At 36.2% G+C, this 15,518-nt stretch overlaps 1 protein-coding gene across 2 annotated transcripts; it reads right to left on the bottom strand.

The window, feature by feature from the left end:
* Positions 1-913: 913 nt before the first annotated feature.
* On the bottom strand, positions 914-14,742 carry LOC123557645 (F-box/LRR-repeat protein 3-like). 2 transcript variants are annotated; one of them, XM_045349248.2, is made up of 2 exons: positions 14,655-14,742; positions 914-4,820 (listed from the first exon to the last, which is right to left on the bottom strand). In XM_045349248.2, exon 2 carries the CDS (start codon positions 4,811-4,813, stop codon positions 3,392-3,394), a length of 1,422 nt encoding a protein of 473 aa, XP_045205183.2. In that variant the 5' UTR covers positions 4,814-4,820; positions 14,655-14,742; the 3' UTR covers positions 914-3,391. The 2 variants fall into 2 exon arrangements, with proteins under 2 accessions (XP_045205183.2, XP_045205182.2); XM_045349247.2 differs by lacking the exon at positions 14,655-14,742 and adding an exon at positions 14,276-14,429.
* Positions 14,743-15,518: the final 776 nt, after the last annotated feature.

Below are 15,518 nucleotides of genomic sequence, written 5' to 3'. Positions count from 1 at the left end.
TTCTAGACTAAGATGCAAACTAGCCGGGTCAAATTCTTAAAATAAAGGTAAGTCCATGATTTTCTTAATGATAATAAATGCGGATTTTGTGTCAGTATGTATTCTATAATGGATATTTAAAAACTTCTGCATGACAAACTTTCAACTGACTTTAGAATAATATGTTACCTGAAGCTGCTTAAATGTGAACTACAAAAGTCGGCTAATTGTACGTATAAACAATATAGACCTAACTCAAGCAAATGCATATCGGTTGTAAGGCTTTTGACCAAGACACTGTGTATTCAATTTGACACCAGCTTTCACCTTTCCCCGACACTCAAAATTTTGCTAGCAAACAGAAAATGGCCATTTTATACTATTAATAACAATTATATCTGTAACCAAACGTGTAGACGTCACATTCTTGGTTGTTCTTTTCATTGTTTTGGGTTCAGCATTTGTTTCAACAGTATTTATGTTATGTAATGGCGGGTAGTCTTTAATAACAGGTTGATGTCAAATGATATCAGACACAAATGTCTTTTATCAATCGCCACAGAGACCATTAACCTGGCCAAAAAGCTCAGCAGTAGAGTGTCCGCTTTGAGTGCGGGATGTCTGAGGTTCGATCCGCGACCGTGTCATACCAAAGACGTGAAAATGGTACTTTGCACTAAGGATATAAAGGTTTGTACCAGGAGGTAAAATAAGCACTGGTAAATATCTGTTAATGGATACCTACTTTGTCGCACAAGAGCTTTGTTAGTAGCTCGTGCTATATATTGATTATATGCGACGTCGAATAAAGCCTACCTTCACCTGTTTACCTTTACCTTTACCCATGGAGAGAAAGCACGACCTTGCGATCCATAAACCTACGAATTACGGGAATGTCCGAGGAGTGTTTTTAAAGAAGTGCAACAATACGACAAAATTATGTTACTGATTATATATTGCTTATAAATAATTCATCGAATAATATTGTATCATATCTGATTTTTCAAGTTTTGAGCTTATTATATTTTCTAAACATCTAAACAAAAGTACAATGTATAAAAAAAACCCAAATAAATGTGTGATATTGAATGTTCTTTTAGTGATGCGATTTTTCTATACACAGACACCTTTTTTTAATGTTTCTGTTCTTTTCACAAACCCTGTTACTTCATTCGAACAACTTGATGGACAAAATAATGCCGTTAGTTCTTTTGATGGTTCACATATAAGGGCTAGAGTGATGAATTTATCAATATATTTATTACAGTGAAACACCGCTCGCTCGAGCTCGCAAGGGGATGAGCAAAATGCTCGAGTTATCCATGGGTTCGAGCGACCCGAACATTGACCAACATACGAAGAAAATTGAAGTTTGTTTTACCAATTGTCATCAAGACCATTTGCAGAGGAAACGGTGAGGCGTAATGATAAAACACTCGTGACATTTTCATTAAACGTATTACAAACGTTATTTATGGCACATGTGAAGAAACAGCTAAGAAATTTTATTTCATTTTTTTTTTGAAATACTATAATCGAATCCGCAATTTTCTTCTCCAAATGAAGATCTCATAATTATCGTCTCAATTTTATGAAAAGGCTATCTTATTTCCTTTATTTGCATGTAATTAACTGTTGATTAAAATATTAAGATCTCATAATTATCTTCTCGATCCCGCAGACAAAAGTAATAACTAATAACAATTTTGATCAATAAAATTTTTCTTCCACCTTTCATCAGCAATTAATCTCATTATTAGATCAAATATACCGACAAACAAAAATTTAAGATAGCCGGGGAATAGACCATGCAATTCTCACGACGTGCGAAAATTTTAGATTAACCGATACATTCTGACCGCCGAAGGTGTTGAAAACTTTGACATCTCTGCTCGAGTTTGCCGTAAGCAACAAAGAGTAAATTAATACAGAGGGACCAGGTGTCATGCTCGAGCGATCGAGTTATCGATGCTCGACCCAGCCATGGTAATTCCACATAGAAAATAGAAGGAAATCGGCCGGGACCACATGAATTGCTCGAGCGAGCCCTGGTGCTCGAGTCATCGATGCTCGAGCGAGCGGTGTTTCACTGTAGTTTATTTTGCGTTCTCATTTCAGGTCTCGTCTGACCCTTAAACTAGTGAAACAAAAAAAAATGTGGAAAATGTCTTAATTGTGCACAATATACGAAAATATTTTGATGAATGTGCACAAATTAAAGCGCAAAATAAAATAGCCTCAAATAAAAGATATAACAAATGTAAAACTAGAGATGCTTTTGAGAAATGCGCATGTCTCCCACAACTGCCCCTATGAAAAATGTCTAGTTTCTCTAGTGGATCCAATTAGATGGTATGGACGAGTGGATCCAATCAGTAATTCAAGGGCCATAATTCAAAAGTGCCTGAGCGGATTTGGCTAGTTACCGAACTTGGCTGAGGTCTTATGGTCAAACACATTTTGTTCAAGTCTGGTGAAGATCGGATGAGAAATGTTCGACTTAGAGAGCGAAGGGCCGCAACTCCAAAATGCTTAGACCGATTTGGCTAGTTATCGAACTTGGCCGATGTCTAATGGTCAAACACATTTTGTTCAAGTTTTGTGAAGATCGGATGAGAAATGTTCGACTTAGAGTGCGGACAATAGTAAAAAGGCCGATCGATTTTAATCATTTAAATCAAGGGCCATAGCTCCAATATGCCTGGACCGATTTGGCTAGTTATCGAACTTGGACGAGGTCATACAACCAAACACATTTTGTTTAAGTTTGGTGAAAATCGGATGAGAAATATTCGACTTAGAGTGCGGACAAGCTTTGTGACAGACACACACACAGACTGGAGTAAATCAATACGTCTCCCACACCACTGTGTGGTGGGAGACATAACAAAAGACAGATATCAATACACGTGTAGTACAGATTTCATTCCAACATTAGATTGCTTATTACATTTTGTATAATGTAATAAACTGCGTCTTTGACGTTATTTGAAGTTACTGCACTTTGCATCACATCAACATCGTGCGACGCTCTTCAATGACGTTAACAGTCTAATCACAGAAGTAAACTGGCGTTATCCCATTAGTCGCTTTTGTTAAACAAAGGTGGTATGTCTTGAACGGTAAACAATGAGTACACTAGTACATAAATTTATAATCAGCATGCTTGAAAAAACTATCGCAAACAATGTCAGCACGCATAATGGAAACTTCTCATTAAAGCATTTCAAAATACTTTTAGTAATATTGCGATGTTGAGTAACAATCCTCTGTCACAGTAAATATCACAATTGTAAACATCACATGGGCTTGCTGAGGTTCGCGATCTCCGTATATTTGACCAAGCTTGCAATACATGGCTGACAAGAGTTACATGTATCGATGCTTACAGACGCTGATAATACTACTTCTCTTACTTTAATGGCTTCCAGGAAGTGCCCAATGTATTAGACACCTCAGAAGCCATCGTCTGCAGCACTTCCTGTCTTTGATCTTCCGGCGCGTGAAATTTCATCAGACCAACAAGTACAAGCTGACCGTCAGGTCCCCTGGCTAAAACGTCATCTTCATCAACGTCATCGTATGCTGTTGGTACCTTAATTTTGTCTTCTTTCACATCGAATCGTTTCAAAGCGTTACCTCTTGATGTTGCTATAGCAACAACAGTGCCACTGCGGAGTTCTCCGTGGTAAATGATCTCTGTAAGATTAGTGCATTGCTGAGCCATTACTAAAAGATCGTTGTCGATGTTGTATGAATCACAGTAACTATGGAACTTTGTTAAAGTGTCTTTATATTGCGTGTACAGTTTTGTTAACGTGAGCGGATCAATTTTTGAATACTTCATGTATGAAAGAACGGATAAAGGAACTTCCGGTGTAAGCATGTTTGAAAGTTCTAGATTTGGAGTGTTTAGAAAAATAGTGCACTCCACTCTAAAATCAGGATTTCTTTTGATCAGTGATTGCCATGTGCTTGGCTGGATACTCGGAACTGCAAACAATGGTTGCCTCTCTGGATCTAAATAATGCACAACTATTTTGAGTAGCTGAAGTTTTGACCTTTCTTTGGACGCCAACATCTGTAGAAGCTCATTGGTTATCATAGGTGTTCGAAGACCAATCGTCGTGAGGTATTTAAAGCTATCTAATACCTGTATAATATCCGTAGGGCTGCCGCTGAAAAGAATAGGTTTCCGTTCCGACCAGTCCTGTTCCTCCAGCCAAAATATCGTCAACGTTTCAAGAGTTTCTCGCAGCTTCTCGTTAAGAGCGAGAACTTTGAATATATTGCAGTCTTCGGTGTCCATTTTGTTGTACATCGGCCAAGATCTAATATGCAGGTGTTTCATCCTGAAAGCCTTTTGAACAAATCTTGAAAGAGCCTTGACCGCTGAATAATTTGGCGGGAAGCCGTACCGCTCATGAAACGCTGATGTTATCGTTCCAGCTTCAATGGTAAGAGTCTCTAGACGGCAACGGTTGGCTACCTGTTCTAAAATTTCTTGCAGATCAGTAGGTATACTTCGAAAATGCCCATCAATTTTGATGGTAAGATCCTGGAAATATTTTCCGAACCGTTTCGTTAACTCGACATAAAACGGTGTGCAAAAGACGTTTTGCTTCTTCCGGGAAAAGTTATGCATTTCCCCCATGAAACTCAGTTTCTGTGAGTACCATAAAGACGGATGATTGAATACCTCGTTCAGCAGACGACAAGTTCTTGCTACTTTAGCCCGGTCCCTTAGTGGAAGGAAACGAAAGATACGGACCCATGTGACATCCGGAAGTTCGCTAAAGTCCGGACTGGAAGCATTCGTGTCTGGACTTTCCATTTTCGATCTGCAAGTGATAAATTCATTTTAATATTTCACACCTATACAATCATTTTAATCCATTTCTGTCAGGTGACAATACAATAGAAACCAGTATCGTACTGTACAATTTAAAATGCATTTATATTTTCTGAAGTATTCAGATTTTATAAGTACTAAAAGGGCCATAATTCTAATAAAATGTAAGGAAGAGTTGTTGTTCTTAGCCTACTTTGTCACCTAATGATGATAAACAAGTGTGGAAAGTTTCAAAGCTTTAGCTTTCATAGATTTTGAAAAGGTGGACTTAAACAAAAATTTAACCAAGAAACTCAAATTTTCTAACTACAAAAGGACCATAATTCTGACAAAATGCATATCAGAGTTATGGTTCTTAGCCTACATACCCCACTAAAGATGATAAACAAGTGTGGAAAGTTTCAAAGCTTTAGCTCGTATAGTCTTTGAGAAAAGGTGGACCTAAACAAAAATGTTAACCAACGCAGACGCTGATACCGACGCCGACGATCGAGTGACGACAATGCCTCATAGATTTTTTTTCAAAAATCAGAGGGGCTAAAAGTAATAGTTTGTGGAAGATGTTTAATGACACTTTAAAATCTTATTTTATTGATCTTATTTTGGGCCCTAAGCACGCTAAAAAGGTGTTACTATCAGTTCTTATAACTTTCAGTGTACCAAACTGAAAACTTTATCACTGTCTTTGAAACTAAACTTCTATTTCATCAAAATGTGTAGTGGTACAGTAACACTTGAACATTTGTAAACAACGACAGTACTTGACTTCATGAGTAGCTGCTTTATTCACATGAATGTATTCAAATGAGCCGCACCACGAGAAAACCAACACAGTGCATTTGCGACCAGCATGGATCCAGACCAGCCTGCGCATCCGCGCAGTCTGGTCAGAATCCATACTGTTTGCTTTCAAACCCTTTTTCAATAAGAGAAACCGTTAGCGAACAGTATGGATCCTGACTAGACTGCGCGGATGAACTGCGTTGAGGCTGGTCTGGATCCATGCTGGTCACCAATGCACTATGTTGGTTTTCTCATGGTACGGCTCAAATGTAGTTAAGCATCTTACTACCTAAAATATAACTTAATAGCTTAATAGAAAAATACATAATTCATAAATAAATTGATTACCAGATGCCTACAAAACCCCTAGAGATCAGACACACAAAATAGTGAAAAATGTCTATAATCTATGGAATAGTTGTAAATAAATGTTCGCCCTTTAATGTCATTGTTATTAGTTATAGACTATGTCAGCCGTATGCCTTATGTCTTTTCTTGGTGAAAGGGAAACTACCAGTTGTCACTGTGACCATTACACAAGCATGAGTTACTTACCTTATTAGCACCAAAGCTTTCAATAGACCAAAGTACTACGAGATAAACTGGTTATATTCTTATGTGTTCCTTTCATAAAATTGAGACTTCATTACAATTGACAGTCAAATAAATATTTTTATCCTTTTTTGCAGATAACTATATTAAAATATCATTACAGTACAGCTTTAGTGTATAGCCGAGTTTAGGTTATAGAGGATAGCCTGATAATTTTTGTATACCTGCTCTGTAATGAACTTGCCCATCTTTCAATTTGGACAGTACCATTAGCTGTTTAAAGGGGTGCTTATCAAAAAGATACCGACTTAAGGACGCTCGCTACAGTTTCGTAATTTTTTTCCTCAATAATAGATTTTGATGAAATGTTTTGTATTAAAAGATCATGTTATGATGTATTGAAAAATAAAATAAAAATACTAGGTCGCCAGCTTTGTTATCCCCCGACAAAAGTCGGAGGGATATAGTTTTGGCGTTGTCCGTCCGTCCGTCCGTCCGTCTTTCCGTCCGTCCCGGAGCCAATATCTAGGAAATGGTTGGGAATATTATTTAAAACTTTCATATACAGTTCACCAGTATGAGTTCTTACTACGGCCCGTCAAGTTTCAGGCAGAATGCCAAAAGTAACACCAGATTTATGACCCTTAGAAAGTTACTAGTGTTAACCATAATAGGAACTATAAATAATGGCAATTTCTGCATCATAACTTTTGAATATATTTGACCTAGAACTATGAAACTTAAACGAGATTTTAAGAAGATCACCATTATGTGGTTGTGTACAACACTTCCGATTTGGATTTATAGTAAATTAAGAACTTATTGCCCTTAATAGTATATAAATCCACATATATGTACATAACAAACTTACCAATATGGTAGAATTTCATTAAATTTCTTTCATTACTTTTCATGAACATTTATTGTAAACAGTGAAGTTTATGTACCCACACCAGGTCAAACCCCTTAACCTTGATCACACCCCTCCCGCTCCCGATTCCCCCCGCCCCCCCCCCCCCCCATAAAAAAAAAAAACATCCTTTATTTTAGATTTATTTTCAAACTAACTTTCATATACATATTCACCACTATGGGTTATTTGGGGCAATCAAGTTTCAGAACAGATTGCCAAGTAACACCAAGTTATTGCCCTTAGAAGTTCTAGTGTTAACTATATAGGTACATTAGATCTATAGATATGGACGCAATTTCTGCATCGTAACTTTTGAATATATTTGACCTTGAACAATGAAACTTCAAACAGAATTTAGATCACCATAAAGTGGTTGTGTAACACACAATTTCGTTTGGATTTATAATGTAAATTAGGAGTTGTTGCCTTTAATTGTATATAAATCCACAACATTTTGTAACAGTAACAAACTTACCATAGTGGTAGAATTTTCATTAATTTCTTTCATTCTTTTCCATGAACATTTATTGTAAACATGTGAAGTTTTGTACCCACACCTGGTCACCCCCTTACCTTGATCACACCCCTCCCCCTCCCGATCCCCGCCCCCTTAAAAAATCCTTCCCTTATTTTAATTTTTTGAAACAAACGTGATATACATGTTCACCACTATGAGGTTATTGGGCCCATCCAAGTTTCAGACAGATTGCCCCAGTAAACCAGAAATTATGGCCCTTAGAAGTTCTAGTGTTAACTATATGTTACCTATAGATCTATAGAATAGGCCATTCTGCATCATAACTTTTGAAATATTTGACCATGAACTATGAAACTTCAACAGAAATTTAGAGCACAAATAATGCGGTTGTGCACACTACAATTTTGTGATATATCTTTTGTAACTTCAAGATTATTGCCCTTTAACTGTCCTAAAAATCCACATATTTGTCATAACAAAAACTACCATTTAGGCAAGAATTCAATAAATTTTCTTTCATCTTTTCTGTGAACATTTATTTAAACCTGTGAAGTACTGAATTTATTATTTACTTAAATAGAACTTGACCAGATCATATCATTGCTAATATTACAGTGCACAATTCATTTTAGACATTTAATACCCATTAATAATACTTGAATAAGAAAAACAATATAAAGGGAGATAACTCTCTTTACTCAAAACAGCTGAAAAGTGAATAAACATTGTATTTTCTCAATTTTCCAAAATTATAAAGACACATCAAGAAATGTTAATGTTTTATATCTAATTTTATCTTTATTTGGAAGTTTAGAACTTGTCATGGTTTACAAATCTAATTTACTTGTTACCATGTAAAAGATTGAATTTTTATGCATTGTTTATTTGAAAAGCATCCATTATTTCTCCTCCAAATGCTTGTAAATGAACCTGTCAAAATCAGTGTAAAAACAAACAGCAGGTAGACTGATACTAAAGAATTTCAGTAAAGCATTTGATAAATGAGCCATGGAGAAAAGTGTCAAGCAGGACATGGATATGGAAGTCCAGTATCCGCGTCAAAAGAAGGAAATATCCTAATCCCACATAATACCATCCTGCATAATAAATTAACATTACTAAACTGTCGTCTCAACCAGATAACCTTTGACGGGATATCTCAAACGATCTGTCGTGGAACGAGCCCAATAAAGAATAGGTAAACCACAAAAAGAAATCAAAACTCCAGTGGCATATCAGACCCTCAACAACCACAGCTAATATAGTTCCGAAAGTATTGTCTCCATACACACAAACCAAATAGACCAAAATAGAAGCGGTCCGAAGCCGGGCAGCACGATGGGCCATGTCAGAACTTTGGCCGCAAGTCCACACTTCGCCTACATGCTATAGCAGATCTTAAATATTCCGCAGGCTAATCTCCGGCGCCTTTACACTCGACTCTCTCAATTATCAAATCTTCAATCAACTGGCTGCATTCCCCTGGAAAGATTATCTTCATCCCCTTAACAAGGCAATAAACGCAATTATCATTAGCTGTCTTACAGGGTAATCTCCGGTCCACCAGCTGACAACCGCGAATAGTTCCCTTTTTCCCCCAGACTATAGTCCTGTAGAATAATCTTCCACATCCAACCCTTGGAGGCAATTTAAGGCCCAGTTTGCAACATTGAACACACTTCAACCATAACCTTTGCTCTTCATCCCTGCTTTTAGGGGTTTTTTAATCACGAACAAATGTTTCTTCCCTTTTATTTGCTCCATTTTCTATTATTTTCTACTATACCGATTTTTTTTTGGCTTGACGCGCACCGGATTGTCTACATCCCTGTAAAGGTGTCAGTATCGGGAGATAGATAGTGTCGGAAAATAGTTTGTATGAGCGGTTAAAAACAGGACTGACCAAAATATGAAATGAGTTCATGTGACTTTAGCACCTAAATTTCGCTCAAACACAAATCTATGGGAATAACAAGATCTTACATAACAGTTTTAAACTTTTCAAAAACAGACCTACTAAACAATCCAAGCCCTTTGCGCTGTGAGTTTTTATAAAAGAAAAAAAAATGACAGGAAAAGGTTACATATTAGAAACAAAGTACGAAATCTATTTTGTTTTCTGTCTATTATACATTGTAACTCATTAATTTACTATGACCAATCTAACAAACATACATAAGACAAATATAGAAAGAAACACATCACTTAAACAACTTGACCCAGCTTGTGGTGTAAAAGAGCAAAATTATGTACGTTTCCATTTACTTTCCTGTTCAAATCACGTTTAAAATAAGTGGTTGAAAACTAGATGATTTCCTGTAAAGACATACTGCATTGCTTCGTTTTATTCACGGCGCAAGAAGTCACCAGATAATTGTACTCAGGAACTGACTCATGAAAGTTAGGGAAAAATTCATATAGTTATCTTTTTATAAGAGCAGTTTCACTCATTTGATATCATCAATTAAGATCAGATAAGTTTCATATTTACATGATTTTTGGAAACTTTTTTTATGTGAAAAGGCTTTCCTAACAGGATACCTGGCCTTGGTTGTTTACTGACATACATTGAATCCCACAGGATTGTATTAATTCTTTAATCTATATTTAGGATTTCAATAATTAATAAGATGTGTAAAAGAATAAAACGAAAATGTTTATTTCCATCCAACGTCCTAAGTCTTTCAATCTATTTTTAAGTAGATTTAATATTGTTCAAATCTTCTTCTACAATACCACACTTGTCTTCCTTGTACTAGGGGGTCATTAGGGGGGGGGGGGGGGGGGGGGTATACAATATGTCTAAATCGGACATCTTGATAATAGGGATAGGACACCAGCACTTGAGATGCATCTGATTAAAAGCCGTCTTTTTAGAAATACCACACTTGTCTTCTTATTGTACTATTTGTCATGTTAAAGAACAATAGTCCATACGGGCATTTGAAATAGGACAGGACACCAGCACTTTGAAGATGCTTGTGTTTAAACGCCGTTTACTCCGGTTAATGATCCGAATTTTTTGATAGAAGAAATCCAAATTTAATGGATTAATTCTCGATCATTGAAATCAATTGAGATGATTGTTTTCCCTTGAACGAAACAAGGAACTTCTAAATCACGTATTTGGCTCTGCGGCATCGAATGTTTAAAATATTTTAATATCGTGTTTCCTGATATAAAGATGCAGAGAATTTTCGGAAGTAACCTATTAAATTACTTGGCGATGTCTGTATCTTGAATGGATAATAGAATGCCTAATGGCCAACATTTGGAATGTGAAATGTTTTCTACAGGCAAAAAGTTATCTACATGTACAATGTATAATGAAGAGATTTTACGTACTTTGGGTGAGGGGGGGGGGGGGGGGGGGGGGGGGGGGGTTATCTCTGACATCATGTCTGTGACAGCATATTGCATCAAAATAATCACACGTTATCCATATTTTCGACCATAGTATACTCGCTACTATCGAGCTGAAACCAACTTCTTACCAATCAACCAAGGCTTTCCAAGGGACAATCTGTCAAAGTACTGTGTTAAGAAGCGGTAGGGGCGCTGCCTTTCTAATTTAGTACAGTTTTGCATACAAAATATAAATAAAGACTTTCGTTGTGTGGGTAATTTAATTATGAAGCAACAAGAAGAAAACAAGAGGGTCATATGACCCTGTATCGCTCACCTGAGGATTTTGAACCCCATGTTTCCAACTGATGCTAAAAATATTAGAAAGTAGATCAGTAGGTCCATTTATGTCACTGAAAACAAGTCTAAAGATTGGGTATGCAAAACTGTACATGTCATCCAAATTTCAAGGCTGGATCTTAAACTGGAGTGGTCACAAAGCAAAAGTTTAGGCATGGAAACACACGACGACTAGACCTACTGACCTAGTTTTTATGGACCGCAGTTGTCCCAGTTTTGACTTGACATAGACCATCATCAAATGAATGTTCAGACAACTTTCATATACAGATCCCATGAAAACATATCGCCTCTAGAGAGGTCACAAGGTATTTCTATTATCTGATCCACTGACCTAGTTTTTTGATGCACGTGACCCTCGTGTTGGGGGGAACTTTAACTAGATATATCAAAGTGAACATTCTGACCAATTTTCAGGGGGGGGGGGTAAGATCCTTGAAACGGAACTGAAATTGGACTCTAAGAGAAGGTCACAGGTTTTTTTTCTAGTTTTAGACCTACTGACCTAATTTTTGATCGCACGCGACCCAGTTTGAAACGAAATCACTTCCGCATGACGTCAAGAGTTTCATCCCTTTATATGCCTATTTTTTAGAGTAAAAATGTTCGGAAAATATACCGTATTTGTTCAAAATTTACCTACGAGCGCACCTAGAATCAATTTTCTTTTCTTTCATGTATCATTCTCCTTGTTATTGTAATCCTCAACATATATCCAAAAACTAAAATTGTTCTCTCCTGCGCTCGTATCGTACTTTGTTTGATAAAGTGCATGAAAACATCAAAAAAATGTACAATATCTTGTTGATTGACATGAAACAGACCATGGATCCTGACCTTTACGCAAAACTGATACATTTTTTCTTCAAAAAATGCAAGATTAAGCTTTATCTTTCAAATTTCCTTATCGTTTGAGATGAATTTTTTCTTTCATTTACGTCCGAAAGTTGGGGGCCAGAAAACTGTGGCCTTATATCTTACATGGTCCCTTTGATTATCTATTCATTCTTATAACGGAAAACAATATATCTATTTGAAACATGCTCAGAGAAATCAAAAGAACATGATTTTGTAAACAAGAATACTTGTTCAGCAGACCCGAGGGCTATTTTTTGCATATTTTGGTCAATTTTAAGTGGTACTTCGCTATTTATCGAGTTTCACATAACAGAATTAAATCATACTCTGCACATACTTATGTTAGGTCTACATAATCTAAAACAAAAAGAAAATTGATAGGTCACCAAATTAGATTTCGCTTGAAATTAAATTACAACGAGGTGGTGGGGTGGTGTGCATCAATATACAACGCAGGTTGGTACAATACTCATTCATTTTTTGATCAAATGACTAGAAATATATGTATAATAAAATTATCAAACGGCAGATTTCTTAATATGCGGATTTTAAGGTGTTATCTGTAGCATTTTGATGGCATAGAACGATGAAAGTTCCGCCTTTTTTTTAAACAAAACCGTATAGTTTACTAATGTACGAGGTAGTCCGGGTTTAGAAACAGCTGTGACTTCAATGCAGAGTTTGAGCGCTGGTATAAATAACATACCAGTATATGTCGGATTGAAGCAATTTGAAACTAAAGAGTACTTTAAAAATGTATATAATGTAACCATGGTGAATAACTGACCCTTACCTTTGTCGGTAAATTATACATTTTTGTACTTATAAAATGCCAGCGAACATACAATAATTTTCGAATTTTTGCCGTACGTGACATTAGATAATCATTTCCGGGCATGCGCAAAGACCGCACCAAGTCTGCAGTGAGCTACATCGAAACCAAATTGCACGGATTTGGGGTAAATATCGACCCGTCCCGGAAAAACTGTAGCGAGTGCCTTTAATGGTGAACAGTGCAGATCTTAATCAGACTGCATGGATGTGCAGGCTGATCATGATCTACACTGGTCGCAAAGTCAGAATCAATTGTGTCTAGCATGATAAGGGTTTATGATATTTTATCTCATTCTTTTCCTGGCTTGCAGACGGACATTCTGTCATATTTTTAGATGTTTGCTTGAACATTCATATGTTATTTTTCACATGTCATGTATGGAAACCGAAGCTATCTTGTTTCTGACTAAATCATTGTGTATGTAAAAACCATCAGTAAACAAAAAGTGGTTGATCGTAATTTTATAAGCTGATTGTTTTTGAGAAGATTATAATTCATAATCTTTTCTACTATTCTGGTTTATGGTAAATAAAATCCTGGGAAATTTGTTTAGGCGTGATTTTTTATTTTATAATTGAAAAATGACCACAGCTATCCTGTACATCACACTAAATAAGTACAAATGTAAACCATTTCGAAGAGAGGAAAAATACTTTTAAACAGGTTAAAAGCCTAGTGTTTTGAAGAATAGACGTATTTGTTCTGATTAAATCAGGAAAAAGATCTAGATCTCTACTTTATTTACATGGTTTATATTTGAATATCTGCATACATGTAACATCTACATCTTTCATCCAACAGTTGATTCCGACTATCCCAGGGCGTGATTCTATATACCCTAGTCTAAATAATGAGACCTCGGGTTGACCGATTTTACATTTTGATATTTTATGTTGTCTACCTAGAGGTAGCCTGGCTCCCTGGCTGCATGGTTATCTTTTATATTAATACTGGAAACATTTTATAAGAAACTTCTAAACCTCTAAAATAGCACAGTTTTATCTGATGGCTGAACCATACAGAAATTAATAGGAAATTTGTCTCACAAATTTGTGAGACACTGGTAGCCAACTTTCACCAGTCCCTATGTTTGGAGTCAGGGGCAATAAAAAAGTCAATGTAGAAACAACCTTCTGGAGTTACTTCCCTCTTAATGAAGAAAATAAGAACAAACATAGGGACGGGAGCCAGTCTAACCTAGAGGAGGCGATCGACAAGTCAAAAAAATATATTAACGATATTCAACTCTTGAGTACAATTATTTGGACTACTATATACCCTACACAAATCAAAACAACAGCACAAATTAAATAGACATACCTGTTCGATTATTGATACATCACATGCATATACTTAGTTACTGGTCTTATCAGGTTAACATTCCACTATCATGACCTTTGGTTCATGTCTATTTTTAGCATTTACCTTCACATCTATTTTTAGTATCAAAATATAAACAAACATGTAACACATATTACTATCGGTTTAATTCAATTAAATTACATAGTTTTCTGTAAAAAAATCAAAAGCTTTCTCTATGACAATTAACTGACACATCATTAATTTAGAATAACAACTAAAAAAGTACTGGGAGTAACTATTTTCTACGACCAATTGATTACTGTACGATTGATATGTGATATGGAAGTGTTACACATGTGTCAGACACCTTTGATTTAAATTTAAAAAAAGTACTTACTTTTCTCTGTAGTTTAAAGTTTTTATTTCAAGTCAAGACTTTTACAGGGAAGTTAAAGGTCATCATTTCACAGAAAATGGCGAACTCGGATCAAAGGGGTGTAAATCAGAATATCAGCTAATGATATTATTGATATATTCGAAAGCATTGACAGCAGACTCTATTTCTCTCTTTCTCTCTCTCTCTCTCTCTCATATTACATGCATTGAGTGTGTAATTTAAACCAAGGGTCTTTTATACAAGAAGCTTTTATTTTACGTCGGATACAATATAACAAGTTATAAAATTAGCTTATGGGGCATACTGTATATAAAACAAGGTTCATACTTGCCGTTCAACTTAGCTTCAAGATAAGTTACTATAGTGTAAGAGAAATATTTGCAAGGAGACGACTTTCAGATGTAAGATTACAAATTATGAAGCAACCTACTCTAAAGAAATGCATTAAGTATATCTACGGTATATCAATGGGCAAAATCAAGTGACTTATTGTCGCTGAAAACACCATTCCTTTTTAAACAACTTTTAATCCACGTTATATTTACATTTACAGTTTTAATGGGAATTTAAGGTTTAGGCAAAGCCTCTTGTGTCCCAATTCACACTGGCCATAGCTTTCGCAGAAGCGGTGGTTCCAACGCAGCGGCGGTGAGGATTCGTCGCAAAGCTTGGAGAAATAGGCCGACTGACTACATATATGCTGTTATCCGGTACGTTTTCTAATGACCTTTTCCACGTTTTGACTGAAAACAACCAGTGAGACAGGAGCCGACATGTGTACTCTTCCAACCAGAAGCACTTGTTCAGTGCAATTCTTTGTCATTAATGTAAACACTTCTGTACAGTTTGACTAGGGACTGCCGT

The sequence above is a fragment of the Mercenaria mercenaria genome, chromosome 5 (assembly GCF_021730395.1).
Source record: "Mercenaria mercenaria strain notata chromosome 5, MADL_Memer_1, whole genome shotgun sequence".
In the NCBI taxonomy this organism is placed as follows: Eukaryota; Metazoa; Mollusca; class Bivalvia; order Venerida; family Veneridae; genus Mercenaria; species Mercenaria mercenaria.
This window is presented reverse-complemented; position numbering and strand designations above follow the sequence as displayed.

What these genes read in the sequence shown, in the direction of transcription:
- LOC123557645 (XM_045349248.2), bottom strand. Translation starts at nt 4,813, where the DNA reads ATGGAAAGTCCAGACACGAATGCTTCCAGTCCGGACTTTAGCGAACTT.